Source organism: Condylostylus longicornis, unplaced genomic scaffold, assembly GCF_029603195.1.
Source record: "Condylostylus longicornis isolate FDR11 unplaced genomic scaffold, ASM2960319v2 ptg000074l, whole genome shotgun sequence".
NCBI lineage: Eukaryota > Metazoa > Arthropoda > Insecta > Diptera > Dolichopodidae > Condylostylus > Condylostylus longicornis.
The window spans coordinates 1,542,241-1,564,084 of NW_026578042.1; the positions used below are offsets into that span (position 1 = coordinate 1,542,241).

Genomic DNA, 21,844 nt, shown 5'->3' on the forward strand with positions numbered 1-21,844 from the left:
ATAGCATTAAATTAGTCTCTTCAGCTGAGGCTCTTATTTAAGAGAAATTATTCTCAATTATCCTATTATATGCAATTTGCACAAATGTGAACTCCCTTAATGTCATCCCTTTGTTTATAGCGCCATCTACAATATTACATAGGTACTATTCTTATTAAAATAAAATTATGATTGTACACGGTGACGTTCTATTTTATCTTATAGTTGCTTGTTCTTCACTAAATTCGATATAAATACTAAACATTTTATTCTTACTCCTGCAGTTAAACGTTGAGCTTCTGCAAAGCTTTTATAAAAAAATAGAAGTGAATAATATGAGTAAAAAATAAATAAAAAAAATTAAAACAAGAAAAAAAATTATAAAATTTTCTAAATACGAGTACATATGTAAAAAAAATGTTGTTTTTAATTTCTTCATATTTTTTGACTAAAAGATTTTTGCAAAGATCATTTTTTTATTCTTTAAATTAAATAAAAAAAAACAAATGGGAAAAATGTCTTTTATAGTTTATAAAATAGTTAATTATTCAAAATTAATTTTTATTTTAATAAATATTTTAAATGTACAAAAAATTATCGCTATTAAAGAGGCACCATGCAATGTTGCTGATTCAATAGTTCTAACTGAAAACCATAAAGCACCAAATGGATCTTATTTTTACGATAATATTTTAATACCAGATCATTTAATACATTTTAATAATTCAGTGCTATATGGATGCATTTGTTTAATTAAAAATTGTGTTCCATGGTGTTGTTCTCATAAATATCAAAGTTTAAAAAATTATTATTGTCAAGATGAAAATAGTGTTGAAAATATTTTGGATAAAATATTATTAAAGAATTCAAATAGTAATAACACAAAATATTTATTTGAACATTTTCATGTGCAAATGAATAAAAAATTACAATGTAGAAAAACCTATGCATTAAATCACATTGAAAATGATTATGATGAATGGCATATATTTGATAACGGTACTTTATATCAACCGTTCTATGATGATAACGAGGAATACGCTTATTCTCATAAAAATTCATATTGTTTTGCGTTAGAAGATTTTAAAATTAAAGATGGTATTAATTTTATGGTATCACCATATTTTTGTCAAAATGTAGAAAGTTCAATTAGACATACAATATATGGAATTTGTAAGTAGTAAAGAATTAAATTAAATTTACATACGATACAAGCAAATATAAATTAAGTATAGTTTAAAAGAAGTTGGTGTACTAAAGTTGTTATTAGTACTCTTACTAAATATTTTTTAAATATAAATATGAAAATTCAAATTATTACAGTTAAAAAAAATCTTGTAATTTTGAAATATGAAAAAAGAAAATTTTTGGTATTCTTCATATAAAATCTACTTTCTAATTGTTTTCTATCCCAAGTTTTTTCTATAAAATATCTTAAGGCTAAAACCGTTGCTTACATTATATAATCAGCGCAAAAAAAATCATAAAGCTCTCAAATTTACCAAATTCTACAACTCACACCCATACATAAAAAAAATAATCAAGTTTATTGTATGTATATATTTTCGATAAAATAATTATCCCGCATGGTAATTGTATTAATGAAAGTTTTTTTTTATTTCAATTGGGCTATATTGTAATAGTACTATGACTGCTTTATGCCTTCATGTTTTGGAGGTTTTATTATCAATATTTTTTTACGGATAGTAAACATTTTCTTTTATTGAATAGTTTTACGATTGTCGATAAAATTCAATTTGCATAACCGGCAAAAAAAAATTTTTGTTTTTGTGCATAAATATGTGAAAGTTTTTATTTCCGCTATCCTATGTTTGTGTATATATGCCCTTTAGTTTTAAAGCTCTTATGTTTGTGTGTACATGCCTTAATATGATTTGACTTAATTTTGCAAAAAGGTTTGTTTTTTTTTATTTTAAATTTTATTTTGAAATCTATCTTAAGCATATTAATTATTATTTGAAGATGTAAATTAATTTATTAATAAATTGATCCAGACATTCGATTTCAATGGTATACAGTTATGGTTATTCACCTATACTATTTTTAAAAGGAGCCCTTTTTAGCAAAACAAAAAAAAAATTTTTTTCGGCCTTATCCGAATTGTATGCAATCTTTGAAATATTTTAACATACTTAAGAATTGCTGAAGAGAAAAGTGCTATTTTGCAAATCATTTGGGGTTGCATTTTTTAACTTTATTATAATTTGACATTCTTATTGTCTAGAATTCTAGATTCTTCTTTTAATAACAAAATTTTATGTTACTAGATACTTCTAGATAGTTCTGTTAATAATAAAATTTATGTTTATAGTAACTGCAATATATCATTAAAAAAAATTTGAAAATTAAGTTTCTGGAAATTGCATTCGATTTTTTTTGAAATAAAAAAAAAAAGTGTTTACGTTTTGCATACTCGTAATTTATACTTATGTCATAGTTTTATAGGTGTGCATATAAATTGTTTATAGAATTTAAATATTTGAAAAATTCAAAAAAAAGTATATTTTGCGATTTAAGAATGAATGTGATCAATGGTTTCTAATATTTATATAAGAATATCATTGTGGTTTTATTTAATTCAAAAATATTACGATATTTTTATGTTTGACATTATAGTAAACATTATCATATTATTCTGTTTGTGAAAACAATAAATTTATAGAGTAAAAAAATAAAAAAAATTTAATTTTATGCAAATTAGAAATTTTAAAATTGGAATTCAAAACATTAGTATATCTGTTTTACAATAAAACTTATTCTAATAATAACAGATTATTTGAAATTAATATTTAAAAAATTTACTTGCATGTAACTAATTTTTACAACCACAATACGAAATTTTTATTTTAAATGTAAGTTTTGTAAACAAAGACCCATTGAAAGTGGTTTTCATCAATTCCAAAATACATATTTTATTATGTACAAGTATTCATATCAGGTTGTTATGTATACGTTTTAACTTATATAAATTTATATAAACCTAAAGGAGAAGGTGTAGCTGTATGTGTTTTCTATGTATTAAAATTCATAAAAATGTTGTCGATCAAACTTATGGCTTGTTAAATAACACATTTAACAATTTATTTAAATTTTACACAATTTTGCAATTTTACAAAGTATATTGAATATTTATATTTTTCAAAATTTGAGAATTAGCAAACCGGGAGGAGGGGGAATGTAAAATAAAATATTTTATTAACAATGTTATTAAAATTTGAGGCTGATTCGAGTTTCCCGATAAGTAAGAAACTAATTGAAAAATTTATAAAAAATCCAGTTTAAGATAACTGGATTTTTTATCAACTCAACAACTGAGTTTTGATTATAGCTTGATCTAAGAATAAAAGTTAGGATGTTGCGTTTGAATAATTTAGAAATTTCTTTAATTGGTTTGAGTATAATGAAATTAATGTCAAAATTTTGCATTTTTTACGGCTTATAAGAAAAGTAATAAAGGAAGGGCGGAACACGTCAAATTTTTCATTTCTTACAAAAATTTTTTTCGATAAAGTCTATTCGTCTAAAAAATATCGAGATGGCAAAATAAAATATAACATTCTTAAAATAAGTTCTCATTTTCGTTTTTTGTAAAACTACAAAATTTTAATTAACTTATTTTAATACAAACTAACTTGCAACAAAATATACAAACATACATATGTATGTGTCAAAAAAATCCTTGTACATTGGATTATGTGCTTTATTTTCTAACATCACACGAAACATACATAGATTGTTGGACATACAAAATTTTTAAATACTATAATATTTTTATATACCATTTAATTACGTAGGTAATGAACTTGACTCATTCGAATATATGAAAAAAGAGAATACCAGCTTATATTGTGTTAGTAGCCTCTAGAGATCAAACATTACGTTTATTAAAATCGATTTGTTAGAAGACTAATTTTAAATTTAAATATTATTCAAGGTTTGTTTGTTATTGCTTTTAATGTGTTTATCTATTATAATCTTTTGTTTAATTAATTAAATTTAATTTAATATATAATAGAAAAATCTTTAGGATTAGATGCGGGAGCTTGCTATTAATTTTATTGTAAATACAATATATTATATACTTACACCTATAAATTTTACAGTTACTTATCTAGGACAATTGTGGTTAGGGTTTATTGACAGCCATGTAATTGTATTTATAGGAAATAATAAAATAATTTTTTATTACCTTATAACAAAGACTTCTTTCGTAATTTAAATTATTAGATTCACACCTTATTTTTATTAATACATACCTATAATTTTGTACTATCTAAACTAATTCACAGCAAAAAATTCATATTGGATGGTGATTACTTCATCTTTGAATTGCTCTAAGAAGAAGAAATAGGTATATGTTTTTTGATTTTTGAAAATACGAAAATTTCTCGCATCAGTCAAATATTCCAAATTTTTGGAGTAAAAATGTAGTTGTCCTTGTTGCCGATGTAATTATTTTATTGAAACAAATAGATTCAGATTAAGACTTCATGAAAAACTCATTTGGTTACTTTAACTCTTCTTTTATTTGGAACATGACAACTCTTCTTTTATTTTTATTAGCACGTACATATGTAAATCGAACAAGGTAATTGGCAACTCTGGACTGGAGAAATTCTTTTGCAAATCGGTGACAATGCCCTGCTAATTTGAAATCAATCCAAAAAAAAACATTTATATGGAGTCATTTTTGTTGTATACTCGTAGAAGACTCTTAAAAAATTTGTCAATTCTTTTGAAAAATACGCAGTTGTTTTGTCGTTCTTTGTTGCAGTTGTTAAGTTGTTCAAAGTTGCAATTGTTAAGTTGTTATTTTTTTAAAAAGTTCCAGAACCGTTACAAAAATAACAGACCTTTCATAACAACTAAATGAATATTTGTAATTTTTTTAATTCTAAATTAAACTTTTCTTTCAGTAAATATTTTACTTTAATCCCGCGTCATACTTTTATGAATAAGTTTTATTAGAATTCGTCATTAACTTGCAATGTTAATATTTTAAGTACTTATTTCCTTGAAAGTTTCAAATGTGCATTACTAATATTTTTCTTTTGTGATGAATTACTCAAATGAAAATTAAAATTATCAGTATTTGCAAATAATTTTCACCTTATCACGACTTACTATAATTAAAATATACATATTTATGTATGTGCAATACACATTGTGAATTACACCCCCAGATACGAACTTAGTTAATTTTTAAATCTTCAAAATTTCTCTTACTATCGTGTGTTTCCTATTCATAAGAAAATATTATTGAATTAAAATCACAATAAATAAATATTTTGGGCGGCAAAAAATAAGATTAAATTGTAGTACTTTTATAGTTTTGTAGTTATAAGAGTGTTTAAAAAAGTAATTTATAAAATGAGAAATGGAGAGCTCTAAAAGCTTTTCATTTAAATTATGCACGATTGTGCTTTAAAAGCGTGTAATGATTCAAAAGAATATTCAAGATTTTGTTGAAGCCAAATTCTGTGTTTGAAATATAGCATTTTAATTAAGTAAGAATGTTTCTAAAAATCAAATTAAAATAATACTGCCAATTCTTAAAATATTTGTCACAATATTTTTATTATTATTCACAATAGAAATTAAATACAGTGGAAGTTAGACTGTCGCACCTCAAATTTAAAAATGAGGTAATAGATTTGATTCTATGAAATAATTAAGAAATTTAATACCACCTACCGGATTCTACTACTCGTATTATGATTCCCACATTACTTTTTTTTTTGCTAAGAAATGGTTTTAAATTTTGCATGTGTTGCAAAAAATTTAATTTATTTTGCAAATGGTGTTGATTGATAAAAGTATAATAAAGAATGTAATCATAGTGAAAAAATTTTACCCCTCCTTTATTTACTTTTTCCTATATTCAAATTAAATTCTTCAAAATATTGACAAAAAATTACAAAATATTTCCATTGAATTTTCAAAGTCAAAAATTTATCAGAATTTCAGGTTTAATTGATTGTCTAATTTGAATAATGATAAAAATACCAATATACGTTATAGAAGGACTGTCAAAACAGGCAATCCCGATCTACCAGCCGATCGCGACACGAATTTCAGCCGATCAATAACTAAAAGCCAAATATATTAAACAATTTTTGTAAATCAACGAAAAGTTTTTAAAATTTTATTTTTCTGAAATTTTTTTTTTTTTTTTGCAAATTGAAAAAAAATGTTTGCTTGAGCCACAATCGAAAATCATGCACTGCATTAGAAATAGGAACTGCTTTACGACATCGTGATACCTATTGCATGTTTTTTGAAAGCCGCTAACTCAAATGTTTGATATTTCACGTACATTGTTTACAAAAGTTTAAAAAATGAGGAGAGGTAATTGGATTTTTAGTACAAAAAGGTTGAGCAGGCCTGATACATGCACATACAATTTTATATTATAGCATAAAAATTGAAACATGAGTAAAAACATGAGTTGTTAGCTTATCGCAAATGGTTTTAAAATTTCTAGAAAAAAAATTAATTCGTGATGAAAGAAAATAGAAAGTTGTGGAACGAAGCTAGAACAGTAGAGCTCTATATTTATATACAATACGTTATAAATGTAAACTAATATTAAATATAAACGTGTAAAATATTTGCAAAATAAAAATGTCGTCACAAGCTTTATAAATACATATTACAAACTAATAATAGGTTTTTTAATTAATTCAAACATTAAATTGAATTAATTTCTATGTGTGTACCTGTATAAATTTACTGTCGTTCTTTTATATGTATACATAATGTATGTACATACATATATACATATATATGCAAAACAGCTTATTATAATTAAAAACTTGCTCTAATACTTAAATATATTTAATGTGAAATAATATGAGATAAAAATAAATTTAAAATAAACATTTGGTATTATTTCGGTCTTACCACATTTTTTGATAAAATGTCTTAAATGAATGAATAATATGCTTATTAGTTGTAATCTGTCAGCTCTTCTTTTCGTCCGGCTTTGTGATTATTTGTATATCTTACTATGAATTTATATTTGATTTCACTTCTAATTTAACGCTCCAAAATACGCTCCAAAATATTTGGAAAAGTTTCTATTTTCGTCTATATATGTATGTATAGATTATTGCCTTCATTGTCAACTTCTAAAATGAAATTGATGCAGCAGAAAATGTCAACTTGAAACCTGATTTGAATTTATACAAAAAATTTGAATTTTTACAAAATTTTAAAAAAATTATGTTTTTCTTTTGCATTTCTGACTTTGAAATTCTAAGTTCTTGTTAGTTTTTCACTTAAAATGTCAATATATGAAATGTGCTACTTTGATTAAAGCGTCTACGATTGAATATTAGATTCTTAATCATTATATTATATTTTGCATACATTATGAATTAATTTAAAACAATAAACAAATAAAATTTTAAATGCTTAGCAAGGGTACTTTTTAATTAAAAAAAAAATATAGAAATTTTTATTCAAAATAAATTTTGTATAAAACTCCGCAAAAGAAATTGTAGATACCATCAGTCGGTCAAAAAAGTTTTCAAACACTAAGTGATTCATGATATTTTTAGTTCCAGATCTTACACCATTAAAGATATCCAATTGCTGTACTTATAGTACTCGTAATAACAAAAAACAAGTTAGTAAAAAATTGTTATTACTCGTAGTATTTTGTTGAGTTACCTTTCGCTGCTATTACATAGCATTCAAACGATTTTCCATGCTACCACTTAAAAATCTGCTACAACTTAGAAGTCTGCTGAGGGGTTCGGTATATATGTCGATTTTTTTAAAAGAACTTCCTGACGTAATTCCATATTTTCAAATTCGGCTTTCCAATTCGGCTTATTTTTGATTTAAAACTAATTACCAGCGCTTGATTTAGATTTTACGTGAGATTAGCAATTTTTTACAAAGTTAGAAATAGCATAATGTTAAAATATGTCTGTCTAAGATTCTGTTGGCATATGAAGTATTTTTTAAATGCTCCTATTTTTGTAGAACATTTTCAATAACTTATGTTGTATAACTATTTGCGTATAGGTATCTCGTTCTCAAATTTCTGGGAAATTTTTTTGAAAAATATACGAGTAAACACTATAGGTATAATTTTTCAATTTAAGTGCATTTTTTTTTTGCTAATTTGAAAATTATTTTTTCAGATCAAAGAAATTAACAAAAAATATGTGTATCTTAAATTGCTTCATAAATAAAACAGATGGCAGCTCAATTAATTTTAAAAAATTTCAAAATTAATGAATAATCATTAAAAATTTTGAATGAATTTTCTATTTATAATCAATTTGATCTTGTATGGTTCTTTTTATTTTCGTTATTGAATGAAGAGTATTTTTAGATTACAGCAGAATCAATAAATTCTTTCAAATTTTTTAAGTAATTTGGAGAGAATTTTGTATTGAACTTGATTCTGATGATTTTGCTTATGATTTCGCTTTAATAAGCAATATAAGAAGCAAATCAAACACAATTTGACTCTAGTCAAGTTTTTTTTGCGAGATTTTATGTAAACTAATTTAATTTTATCGAATACTGCCTTCATTTTTTCTCATTTATAATAAACTGTTTAACATTTTATCTTTATTTCTATTATTAAATAACTTTTCAATTACTAACCAATTTTTACATTGCGATCTCATTCGATATGACTATTTAGATTGTAGACAATTCGATTAAATTATTTTTTTTTTCGTAAATATATAAAAAGTTGTAAGTGCGGCAAATGTCAAGATAGTATCGACCTTTGATTCTATTAATCATTATTATGGTATTATAATTTATCTAAGGTAGAATAAAAAATTTATAAACCTAGACATTTTTAAAATAAAATTATTTCAGAAATTTTTCCATTTCATTTTATTTTTATCATAAATAGTTTCTCCCTGGTAATTCACAGAAGGTATAATGATGATAAAGGAAATTATCTCATTAATTGTTTATTAATTAATTAACTAAATGTTGTCAATATTTTCTACGTACATATATAGATATATTTTCGAATATTGATAAAAGAAAGTAATTAGAATGAATACTATATAATAAATATTTACGAATCCTAGAACAGTGTGACCTATCCTAATTAAATAAATAATTACCTTATTTCCGTATGTTGATTTGAGTAATTTCAATAAAATTTTTTAAATTATTAATTTAATTACTTATTTCATAAAAATTTAATAAAAGAATTTGGTTGAGATCACTAGAATACTAGTTTTTTAGTCATACTATAAATATGGTTAACTGTTTTTTAATTTAAGTGGTTTGTTGTTACTTTTACACAGTAATTAGAAATGGAATTTAACAACCTCAATTATTTATAACACTATTTTAATATCATTTATTTAGTAATTGATCATAATTAAGAAAATTTTTAAGTTACACGTTAATTAATTGGCACAGAAAAATTATTCAGAATTTTTGTGTTTATTACACAGTTATGTAAATAAGTATAAATTACACGCAAATACACACAAAATCTTATACTTGGTGTATAAACACGATCTCCACACGAACTTCATACGAAACAGCATTCCACTTATAAATTATACTCCTAAAATTAACCCTGTAGTAGTTCTCAGTGTTAAATTCTTTTAAAAGGCACGCACCCATTTTTGCGTATTAATTGAATATTATAATTTGGTAAAATTATAAGAATCTTTAAACAATAGGAAATAAATAAGACTTAAACTATTTTTTTCTTGAAGTAGAAAAATTTACTCAAATTAAAATTCAGTGTTGTACTTGAAATCGTAATAAAAAATGTTATAATATTCTAATGCCTAAAATTAATTTTATTTTATTTTTTTTTTGGCTTAAAATTTCATTTGACTTACTTAATAATTATTAATTCAATACCTAATTAAATTTCATTTTATTGATTCTCATTTCAATGAGTGTCATTTTACTCGTGATTGTGATTAAACTTTTTATTTTAATTATTTTTAATACTTATTAGGTTGTCACTACCTACAAAATTTTTTCTAGTTTTATTTACAGTTAGCAATGCTGATACATACATATACATATATCAGCATTTTCATAGCCAGTGCATTGGAAACGGAGACGTTTACTTCTAGAACGGTCCGCGATTGCAGGTAATTTTTGAACGAGATGTGCCAACCTGATTTAGGTTCCGGGTCATAATGGCATAGAATTTTTTGGGGCCCTATCTGAAGAGGAGGATTTGAGGATATCTCTGACTTCTGAGTAAATGTAACCTATTGCTAGGCAATGAGACAATAGACCTCGGGGAATTATTAGAGCTGTGATAGGGAATATAATTGGGCATTGTCTGATTAGCGAACATGCCAGAAGTATGGAACGTCCCATATTAACAATGTCTGCAGGAACGGCTACGACGAAGAACAGAATGAGACGATGGCTTACTTTTATGTTCATGTCTAGCTTTGGCATGACGAAGGTACCTGATCGTGAGTTACGGACCTAGCGAATGAAAATGCTAGAGATTTAAACCGAAAACATTAAAAGATGAGGATATGAAGATTCAGTGGTATCACAAACGGCCTATTTGGCCGAAGTATATTCTTTGACTAGAAATAACTACAAATTTTGTAAATTTGTAATTTTGTTTCATAGAAAATTTGGAATGCGGTCGGATATCTGCTACACAATAGTTTTTTCCAAAAAATCTTCCATCTTTTTTTTTTTTTTTGGTTATAAGTAGCTTGAAATATTTTGAGTAAAATAATAAAAATAATGAAATAGAAAAATTTTATTTTTATTTTAGATATAAAACTAATTAATTTTGATTTTTTCAAGGCCAAAAAATTTTAATAACATTTAATTTTTACGTGAGCCGGTTACGTTTATATCGAATATTTTAATATTGGTATTATCAGGTTTCATAAACAGAAATGATATTTCCAAAATGTTTACTAATTCCAGACACGCTACAAACTGTTAAAATTTAAACATTTTCGGTTATTGTTTAATATTAAATTATAAAGTCTAAAAATTTTATTTTGTCGGAATTTAGAAGATCGTACTGTTATTGCTGAATCAAACTGTAAACAAACGTGGAGTTAAATTTCTGAATTTTTTTACTGTTCGTATTTTACAAATATTCATAAACATAATGTATCCAAGCTAAAAGATATAATTATGTACATGCTCTCAATCTCTCAACGAATGATTGTAGAGTTTACATTCTGTTATGTTAGATACTTACATGTGCTGTGTTTATTGTAAAATAAAGTGTATGTATAAAATTTTAAAATTTATGAAAACTGAGTAAAAATTTTAAAATTTAATTAAGAGAATCTCTTTTACAATTTATCCAATTCTCTATTCTACGTTTTTGCCCAATTGTACAGGAAGCAGTGCAATATCGTTAGAGCGGTTAGTGCGGAAAATTTTTTAATTGTACAGTTAGTTTAAAAATTTTTTTGAAAAGTTTTTTTAAAGAAAATCAATTTGACAATGACATCCATTTTATTATTTTGAAAATACGTTCTATAAATTGTTTGTGAATGAACTAGTGAATTTTTGTTTGACGTCGTTGAAGATGCAATGTTTTTTATTTTTATTTCGACAGGGTTAAAGTTTGAACGATATTACATTTTTCGTGTTTCGAATGGGAAAATAAATGAACATTATTTGATAACGTTTTTTTAAGCATTCTTGTACTTACATTATATGAAAAGATCAAAAACGAATATGTATGAGTTTGAGCTTTTCAAGAGTAAAAGACTATATAGGAGCTAGTATAATTTTTTTAAGGTTGTGTTTGTTGGCGCTTCGTATAAAAATCGATCACGATAAGATAAAATTTTAGTAAAAATTCAGAATTGATTCGTTTGCGAGTAAGATCGATTTTTAGTGCATTTCTACTTTCAATAAAATGAAAACGTAATTCGGAATATTTTTGTTTTATAATAAAAATTAAATTATTTTTAAAATATTGTGAACCTTCCTACATAAAATGTAATAATGAATAATTTTTAGAGTATTTTATACAACAGTAATGTTAATTATAATACCAAAAAAAAAAAAAATGTTTCAAATTAAGTTTGTGATTTTTATAATTATTTTAAATTATTATAATAGAATAGTATATAGTTTAGAAACGCCATGTACTATAGATCAATCAATTGTATTGAATTCATATCAAAAACAAGATGACGATTCATATCTTGTTGATGATGGTACAAAAATACCAAAAAATTTAACATTTACAATAACAGATCAATTAAATAATAAATTAATTGTAAGAGGTTGTATATGTTTAATAAAAACCTGTGTACCATGGTGCTGTCCATATTTAAATCAAACTATGCAAAATCTCAAATGTACGGAACAAAAAGAGGATGAAATATTTGATGATGTCACAACAACATTAATAAAATCAAATGGAACTATTATTGAAAATGTCAGTTTTATGAAACAATTCTATTTACAAAAAAATAGAAATCTTAAATGTGATTCGGGATATACATATGCTTTTCGACATTTACATTTAGATGAAGATGTTTGGGAAGTACATGAGAATGGTTCATTGGTGATTATAACAGATTTAGAAAATCAAATAAAAGCTTATGTACCACAAAATGAGTTTTGTTTCGCTTTACATAGTTATGATGAAAATGATCTTAATAACACTAATGTGCTGCAACATGTAATTGGACCACATATTTGTATTGAAAACCCACCAGATGAAATAAGACATAAAATATTTGGAATTTGTAAGTTTTAATAATTTATTAAGTGTGGGTACAAAGTAAATTTTTTTTTTGTATACATTCGTTCTTTTGAATTAATTAATTATTGATTAGAAATATTGATCACTGATAATAAATTTATTTTTGTTAATAAAATTTTTTTGCCGCATATGAACACAGATAGTATGTTATTACCATATGTGTATATAAGATATCTGTTATACGGATAAAATTTCTTTTTTTAATGAACGAATAGTCATAAAAATTTTTTTGGTATTATACTTACTCAGAAAATAATGATTTTCTTTGGAAACTAATTGAATAACTGAATATTAATGAAATTATCATGAAAAATTTAGCAATTTGGAATTTATACTTTAAATTGGTATTAATTGTTATAATAAAAATTTCTCTAAATAATTTTTGTACATAAGTAAATATATTAAATGAAACGTGGAGTAATATGAACATTTAAGTGTATGAAAGAGAATTTTTTTTATTCAATTACAGTTATGTTCGGTTATATGGAACTTAAGGTTTATGTGTAGGCTTTTTTTTAGATTTAGGTATATATGCAAAATGGACTACAATACATAGTATAACAAAATTTAAAATAGAATTGATTTTAAATATTCTTTAAATGTTCCAAGAAAAGAAATTTGGTGATCAAATCAATTTATTAAACTGATTGTCAAAACATAGAAAACATAGAACACATAAAATTTTATTGTCAATAAAGACAAACTTCCTTTAATTAGATGTTCGAATGAAATGTCCTTTTGATTCATTCTTCTTTTTAATTTGAATTCAAATTTAAATTTTTAACGCATACATATATAGTTTATCATTAAAATTGGGTAAAAATTTTTTCGGGATTTCCCCATTATTTTTACTATACAAAATTGTGTACACACAAATAATAGAGTTATAGTGAGCTAAACTGTTATACATGAATGATCAAAATGCTTAATGATTATTTATTTATATTAAGTGTGTAATGCGATACTTGTAGTTCTATAATATACGTATACATTACATATTATACATATAGAGCACTCTATACTATATCAGCTTATACAAAATAGTAGTTGAAAGGGATATTCACAAAAACTTATTTTACTATACGTCCAATGCTCTTTATTTAAATTTGTATAGGCTAATTTTTTACTTCTACTCGTATACACACTCTGCTCCTGCACAATTTTTGCCATTTTTAAAAAAAAATTATTTTATTCTTATTTATTGGGTATTAATTGAAAAAAATTGCACCAAATCTCAGACTATTTCTGGTTCAAATAAGCTATGTCAGCCTGTTTTTCCCAAACAACTACCGCATGTTTGAAGTTTCTCTTTTTTGCTTAAAAAAAACTAAATTATTCAAACACTAACATTAACATTTTGACATTCTATATTTGGATGAATGAAAGTATTTTGCAAATAAGTTTACATACAACCCAGACAACATTATTTGTATGCGAAAATAAGTAGAAGTTTTTTTTGCGATGTTTTTGAAATATTAATGAAAATAGAATATTAAACTTTTGTTGAAATGCCTGGCTTTGCTGTTTAATACTTTATGTAAGCTTCAAATTCTTCATTATTCTTCCATAAGTTTGAGAATTAAAATTTACTTATAATTAGAGCTGAGGTCTGGGTTATTTTTTCGCTCATTCTATTGTATTGCATTTGATATATAATTATTGTGCACTTTTTAGTGTTTACTTACAGATTTGTGTTATGCGAGCTTATCATGTATTTATATGCGTTTGTGCAACGATTTTAATTTTTAATAACTGAATATCATGTTTGTATTATGTTTGAGCGTTCGTTTTAAAATCGATCGAAAAATCTCAGCGAAAACTCTTTTTCTTTTTTCATATTCGTATTACTGATTTTTGAAAATATATTTAGAGAAGTATTTTTGAGAAATAGAAAAACAAAAGTTTTTTGTTAAAGTTGTCAAAGGAAACTAAATGTTATGAATAACGCACTTACATATTTTTTGTGTGCACTAGAAATGAGGTACCAAAATTAATATACAAATCAGGTGAAAAATTAAATGAATCAGTTGTTACTCGCATATAAAACAAATTAAAAAAAAAAAATTCTTATCAGATAAGAAAAATTTTTAATAATTAGATGATTTCATAATTTTTGGAAGTGTATCACTTACCTTATAATAATTGTTTTTTATATATGTCAAGATAAATGTTATAATATAATTTTTATCTATTAAATTATATTATGTTATATTATAATTTAATAGATAAAAATTTTCTTCCTAAACCAATTTCTACATCCATTGAAAATTAAATGTTAATTTATATTAAATGGCTTATAAAGAAATGTTTCACTCAGTCGTTTTGCATGAGCTCAAAATGTCTGTATTAAGGGTAGTAGTATGAGAGGTTATGTATAAATACAACATTATCTGATCAGATGGGTTGTATATAATACAAAATGTATGAAATGTTGTGTGTGATATGTTTGATAGATTATTAAAAGTAACTTTCCGTTGTAATTGAAATAGAATATTGCTGATAAAATAATGCTATTTTTAAATATTGTCAATAATTGTTTTCCAGCATCAACTCTTTTTTATTGAAAGGAAATCATAGTTGTATCATTTCAAACATGTTCGTGTGTGGTAAAAATCTTTCTCTGAAAATATCATGAATATAACACAATTATATTACGATAATGATTCAAGTTACGAAATGTTTGACAAACCAAAATTTAAATCATTTCGTATCTTATTTAAACGTATATTAATATATAGTAAATCTATATATACTTATGTAGCGTAATTTAATAAATATTATTAAACAAATTAAGTTAATTGAATAAAAGTTTCTAAAAAAAAAAACTTTTCTTTTTAGGTCTTCTTGTATCGCAACCATTTATGATTATAACAATTATAATCTATCTTGCTATACCAAAATTAAGGAATTTACATGGAAAGGCTTTAGTATGTTATTTAAGTTCATTGTCTATATCATATTTTGGATTAGCTTATATATTGCTTGGTAAAAATCATGACGAACATTTTGGATTTTGTACATTTGTCGGTGAGTTTATTATATATACATATATAACAATTTGTGTTTTTATTATTTATTAGTGTATATAGATTTTTTTAATTCTAAATCAATGACATTTCTTATTTTATTTTTATATAGGTTATGTAGTTTATGTTACAATTTTATCAGCATATTTTTGGTTAAGTGCAATTAGCTTTGATTTATGGTATAATTTTAATAATTATGACAAAGCTAGAGCATATCAAAATGTACGATTTTTAACATATTGTGGAATTTGTTATGGTACAGCATTAATATATATGATAACAGCATATCTTGTACAAAATTCTGGCGCATCAGATAGTGTTAAACCAGGAATGGGTACATTTTATTGTTATTTAAATGGTAATTTTTGAATTTGAAATAATTTTTTTTTTTTTTTGCATTTTTGTATGATTGATTTTTTTTTATTTTTTTAGTTGAAACTGGTTATTCAGCTGTTATATGGTTATATGGGCCATTAAGTTGTGTTATAATATTTAATATAACAATGTTTATTTTAACTTGGAGAAATATTAAAGCAGTATCATATGAATTGAGTCGAGTAATGGATAAACGAAATTTAAAGAGTGAACGAAACCAGTATGCTAAATTTTTTTTTTAAAAATCTTATATAACTATTGTTTCTAAATTTGTTATATGTTTCTCAATTTCCATCAATTTATTTTTTATTTTTATCAGTTTTATTGATTATTTTTAATTTAAAATATAATATTTTAAGATCCCACAAAATTGATCGGATCCATTTTAGTTAGACTCACTATGTTATTGAGAAATTATTATTAGGAGTCTCATTTTACACCTCATATTTTTTAGTAACTTTCAAAACAGAATTCTCAATTATTTTTTTTTTGTACATTATAAGTTAGAAAAAATTACTCAATTTTTGAATTGATTTTTCTCATTTTTCTCAATATGTATAAGAATTTTAAGATATCGACTTAACACTTTCTGTTTGTCACCTTTTAAAATAAAGTGAATAAATGGTGACTGTTACTGAATTTACTGTAGTTTTTGAAAAAAGTGAGTCCATAATATGAAAAACTTGTTTCTCATTATAAAAGTTTCATTAGCACAATTCGTAATATTCACTCATTTTTTCCTCACCCAGATATTGTAAATGATGACAAAGGCACCTTAAACATTAGTAATTTATACTATACGACAGAATATAATAAATATACATCTAGTTCAATTATTTTCTAGGTTTCTTTAGACCCGTATTCAAACGTATGTTTGAAGGGTATTATAAAATTGTCTTACTGTTGGCATAATTAAAATCATAGTAATATGTTCCAGAGTCACCTATGGTATATTTGTTCGTCCATATATAGGATAAGTAGTTCGTACAGATATCACAGAGTTCACATGATCAACTCTATTTTTTCTCATTTATTTATTTATTTTTTTAAATTAAAATTTAAATAATTGTCATTATGTAATTATTGTGGACTTGAGTACAGGAAAAATTGGTGGAAATTGTTTTGAATTTTAAATTTTATTCTTAAATTTTTTGTTTCAAATTTATTTTATTTTTTTTTTCTTTAATTGTAAATAATTATATCGACTAATTATTTTATTATTATTTTTTTTTTTATTTTTTATGTTTGACGATATATTGTGTCTTATGTGTTGTGTCATCTTTAACCCAAAAAAAAACCAAAATTTTAAATTTTTCTTATAATTTAAAGAGAGATATTCTTTAGGTTTCATATATTTTTACGTTTATTCGTTATAATGGGAGTCTCATGGGTTGCTGAAATTGCATCATATTTTGTAGGACAACAGTATCAACATTTTTTTTATGTTACAGATTTTTTTAATGTAATGCAAGGATTATTAATATTTATATTATTTGTTCTTAAAAATGATACAAAGAAATTGATATTAAAGAGGTAAGTGTAAAAATAAAAAAAAAATAAAATAAAATCAAATAAAAAAAATTAATATTAATTTATGTGTAAATTTTATGGATTTTATGGTGGTGCGCTTTGTGTTACCGTTATCATGTACATAATACATGTATATACATAATACTTGTTTGCTGCAACACTGACATAACTCAAAATTGCATATTTGAGAGAAGTGAATTTTTTAAAGTTTTGCGGTTAATATATTTTTCTCGCGCTACATAGCATTATTTTATTGTGAATGACAATTTTCAAGCTAGAGAAATGTTGTTTTTACTCAGAAATCGTATTTGTTGAATTACGTCACTATGTTGCAGTAAATGAACGCTATGTATTATAATTCATGTTATTGGATTTCATTTTTTAGAAATGCTGTGTTTTAACTAAATATTATTTACTCTCCCACTTTCTACATATTTGACTTGTATACTGATTACTTATTATAATTGAAACGTATTAAATAAATTCCTCAGTTTAAAGCTTTATTGAATAATGTACGTGTAATACCTGCCATTTTATGATGTCGTCAAAAAGTTCCTATTATTCATAATACTGTGTGATTTAAAATTTTTTTAATTGTCACTCAAACAAATAAATTTTTTTTAAATTTGCCAAAAAAAAAATTCAGAAAAACAAAATTTTAAGAAAGTTTTTTCAAAAATCTTATTTTCAAAAAAAAATATTTTTTTTTTTAAATATTTTCGGTTTTGAGTAATGGTGATCGAGTGAAATTCGTGTCGCGATCGACTGGTGGATTTCGATCACCTGATTGGGCAAGCCTGTATAACATCTTTTAATTTCATCTGAATGTTATTTCAAGTGACATCATTTGACACTATTTAAGATATTCAAAAAAATTTCAATTTTTATTTAATTAATTTTTTTTTTTTTGTGTGATTTTGTTTGGTTGTTTTATAATGTATGCAGTTCAAGTTATGACGTTTTCTATTTTTTAATGTTATTTATTGCAAATGTTTTGAATTTACAATGTGTATAGAATAATAAAATTTAATCGAAAAAAATTTAACATTTTTATTAACATTTTTAGGTTTGAATTTTTATCAAAACATGAAAATACTAACAGTGGTGAACGTTTCATGTTAATTGATGGTAGAAAAAATTCTAATAAATAATATTAATTTTTTTTTTTTTAAATTTAATTGGGATCAAAAGAAATATATACAAAAAAAATTGTTGTAATTTTTAATTAATTAAAAATTATATTAAAAAATGTAACAATATTTAATTGTAATTTAGTTTGTTTTCTTCCATATTCACTATAACAGTAAATTTTACATTTGCAGTGTATTAATCATTTTTAAATGTTTGTATTGTTTTTTCCTTACTAGACTAAAATATTTTGATTTAACATTTAAATCATATTCATATTATAGGTATTTTTCAGAAATAAAATAATTTTTGTTTTAATATGAAATTTAATTTGGAAAATACGAGTAGTTAATAAAAAAAAAAAATTAACATATATAAACGGGTGGACCATAAGTTATTTAAAGTTTTATACAAATAAGCTCTCAAACAACGCTATAACTTCCGTATTTTTAATTCAAAAGTTATAGTTGTATTTTCTATGTTCTCATGCATGGTTGTAGACAAATTAGTTAACTTTATATTTGATTAATTTTATTTATTCCAGTTTTGTATTCCGGACAATGTGAAATTTTAATTCTATATAAATTCTCGCGAATTCTAGAAAATGGGCGATTACAATAAAACTCTAACAATCCTTGATCGCTCCTTTAATGGCATATTACGATTATTAATACCTTAAAAATTTGTCTATAACCCTAAAAGAACAAAAACAACCAAATATTAAACATTTTAAGCAAAAAGTAATTCTTTAGTGAGTTATGGTCACCCCTGCATTATTTTTAAAAAAAGTTATTTTAGAGAAACTAAAATTAAGCATCAATAATTAATACCTAAAACATTTCATTGCAATTATTACATATCATAACAGGTGCACAAGTTTTAAAATGTATTTTTGGAATAAAATTTTTATTTAGAATATGTTTAAACATTTAGAATGGTTTTGTATATTAACATTTTAAGTAGGTTGCATGAGCAATAAGTTAATTTAAATAAAAAACAAAAAAGAGAAAAAATATTTCTTTTTAGAACTTTCCCGGCCATCGGTTGATTGTCCGTCCGTCTGTCCGTGTGTCCGTTTACAAAACTTCTACACTCTTTTAAGATAGAAAGCTGAAATTTTATGTATAAATTGATTTTTAATAGAAATTTATTTCGGTAGAAGAAATTTTTTACCAATATCCGACCCTCTAAAAGTTAAAGCCCCTCAAAATTCTATAAATGCCATTTTTTGATTTAACAAAACCACAAACATTTTTTAAATTCTTTAAAAGTATTGAGCTTTTTCTAAAGCGGCATATTTTGTTGACTTTTGTTAAAACAAAAACAAAATAGTTGTTCAAATTAACCGTTATCCAAAATTAGATTTTTTAAATTTTTGATATCGTTTTTCTTTTTATCCCTTCTCAAGTTATCGGAACTTGAAATTTGTAAAATTAGAATTTTCGACTGGTTATATTTTCGGAACTGTAAGCTTTTTTTAAATTAAATCAAAAAATATAATTAATTATCTTAACTCATGCAGTTAGCTCGTTGGATTCGAACAGTATGGTAACGTCTTTTTCAGTTTTCTTTATCTTATCCCAAATATATGCAATCATTTGAAATATTTTGGAATATGATTGAAAGTATGTAAGTTTAAACAATGTAATATAGATAATTTTAACAACGGTATTTTCGAGTTATTGAATTGAAAAGTGTCACTCCAAAAATCAATGGTTTGAGTCAACGTTATATATAAATATTTTTTAAGGAATTTCGAATATTTAAATTTCAATTTTTAAAAAGTATCATTGCAACCTACTTAAAAATTATTAATAATAAGTAGATATATGTACATTTTTACATTATTTCATGTTATTATTTTAAATGCGTATCCACCATTTAAAATTGCAATTGCTATATTTATTTTATATAATATATGTACATATATATTTTTGACTATAGGTATGATCAAATACGAGGTAATAGACAATATTCAAGACAATATTCAAGGACGACTAGCAGTAATATGGTGTCAATGAATCAATTGTAAAATTACAATTAATGTCTTATATATTATAAGGATGAAAAACAATTGAACTATTCAGATTTAAGTGAGAATTGAACTATTTTAAAAATAAAAAATAATTATGAATTTAGAAAAAAAACGCATGCGCTTAAAATACGTATTATCACTAATATTTTTATGGTATAACATAAAAAAAAAAGCATAAAAGTCTCTGTGTATTAACAAAAAAAAAATTGACATTTTATTTAGATTAAGAATTAATTTATGTTTAATAAATTTATCTTTACATTAATTTTTCATTACAAAACTTTTTAATGTACATACATACTTATTGTAAGAATATTTTAAATGAATTAAAATTGATTAATAAAAAACAAATTTAATGAAAAAATTTTATTTATTAATTGAATTAATTTTATTCGTTTAGAATTTTTAAAATTTAAATGCCTTTTAAAATTAATTAAAACAATTATTTGAAATAAATTGAGATAAAAAATTTACGATATGGAGAGAAGTGATTTACGATATTGAGAGTAGTAATTTACAACATTAATAAAAATAACTTACGCAGTACCGATACGTTAACACGCTGTAAAGAAAAGTGTTGTCGATTTTGCCTGCCTCATTAACTGTCCTACACGGAATCGAGCATGAGGTCAACGTTCTATTGGCAACGTGGATTTGTAACACAATAGCTAATTTGCAACATATTTCGTCCCCGATTATTCTTTTACGGGGTATATTATTTGTATGCATTCTCGCCTGGAAGATTTTAGCGCTCGTTCTCATTAAAATACTATGTTTTAAGCACATATATTCTATAGCTGAATTGAGCAGTTCCAAATAGCTTCAGTTAAACAGATTTATGCCCGTCTACAATATTTCTAGGCCTGTTTCAATAGTATTATAAGTATCCCCATTTCCACACCCGTAAATTGCATAGTATAATTAAATTAGTAAATGCATAGTATATATAAATTAGTGTAGAGTATACATGCATTTCACTATAGATGAAGAGTCTTGCTAAAATGCTTTACTCTGATTTTTTAA

General features: G+C 24.0%; 1 protein-coding gene across 3 annotated transcripts; it reads left to right on the forward strand.

Annotated features, from left to right (window-relative positions):
* The first annotated feature begins 470 nt into the window (after window positions 1-470).
* On the forward strand, window positions 471-21,049 carry LOC129612519 (probable G-protein coupled receptor Mth-like 10). 3 transcript variants are annotated; one of them, XM_055526161.1, is made up of 6 exons: window positions 471-1,152; window positions 15,566-15,754; window positions 15,866-16,111; window positions 16,186-16,348; window positions 17,458-17,661; window positions 20,731-21,049. In XM_055526161.1, exons 1-6 carry the CDS (start codon window positions 486-488, stop codon window positions 20,816-20,818), a joined length of 1,557 nt encoding a protein of 518 aa, XP_055382136.1. In that variant the 5' UTR covers window positions 471-485; the 3' UTR covers window positions 20,819-21,049. The 3 variants fall into 3 exon arrangements, with proteins under 3 accessions (XP_055382136.1, XP_055382135.1, XP_055382134.1); XM_055526160.1 differs by lacking the exon at window positions 471-1,152 and adding an exon at window positions 11,869-12,710 and having other exon boundaries at window positions 17,473-17,661; window positions 20,731-21,048; XM_055526159.1 differs by lacking the exon at window positions 471-1,152 and adding an exon at window positions 11,873-12,710 and having other exon boundaries at window positions 20,731-21,046.
* The last annotated feature ends 795 nt before the right edge of the window (window positions 21,050-21,844 follow it).

Coding starts and splice junctions, on each gene's coding strand:
- LOC129612519 (XM_055526159.1), top strand. CDS start 11,993: ATGTTAATTATAATACCAAAAAAAAAAAAAATGTTTCAAATTAAGTTT. Junction 12,711..15,565: donor ACATAAAATATTTGGAATTT/GTAAGTTTTAAT, acceptor TTTTCTTTTTAG/GTCTTCTTGTATCGCAACCA. Junction 16,112..16,185: donor ATTTTATTGTTATTTAAATG/GTAATTTTTGAA, acceptor TTATTTTTTTAG/TTGAAACTGGTTATTCAGCT.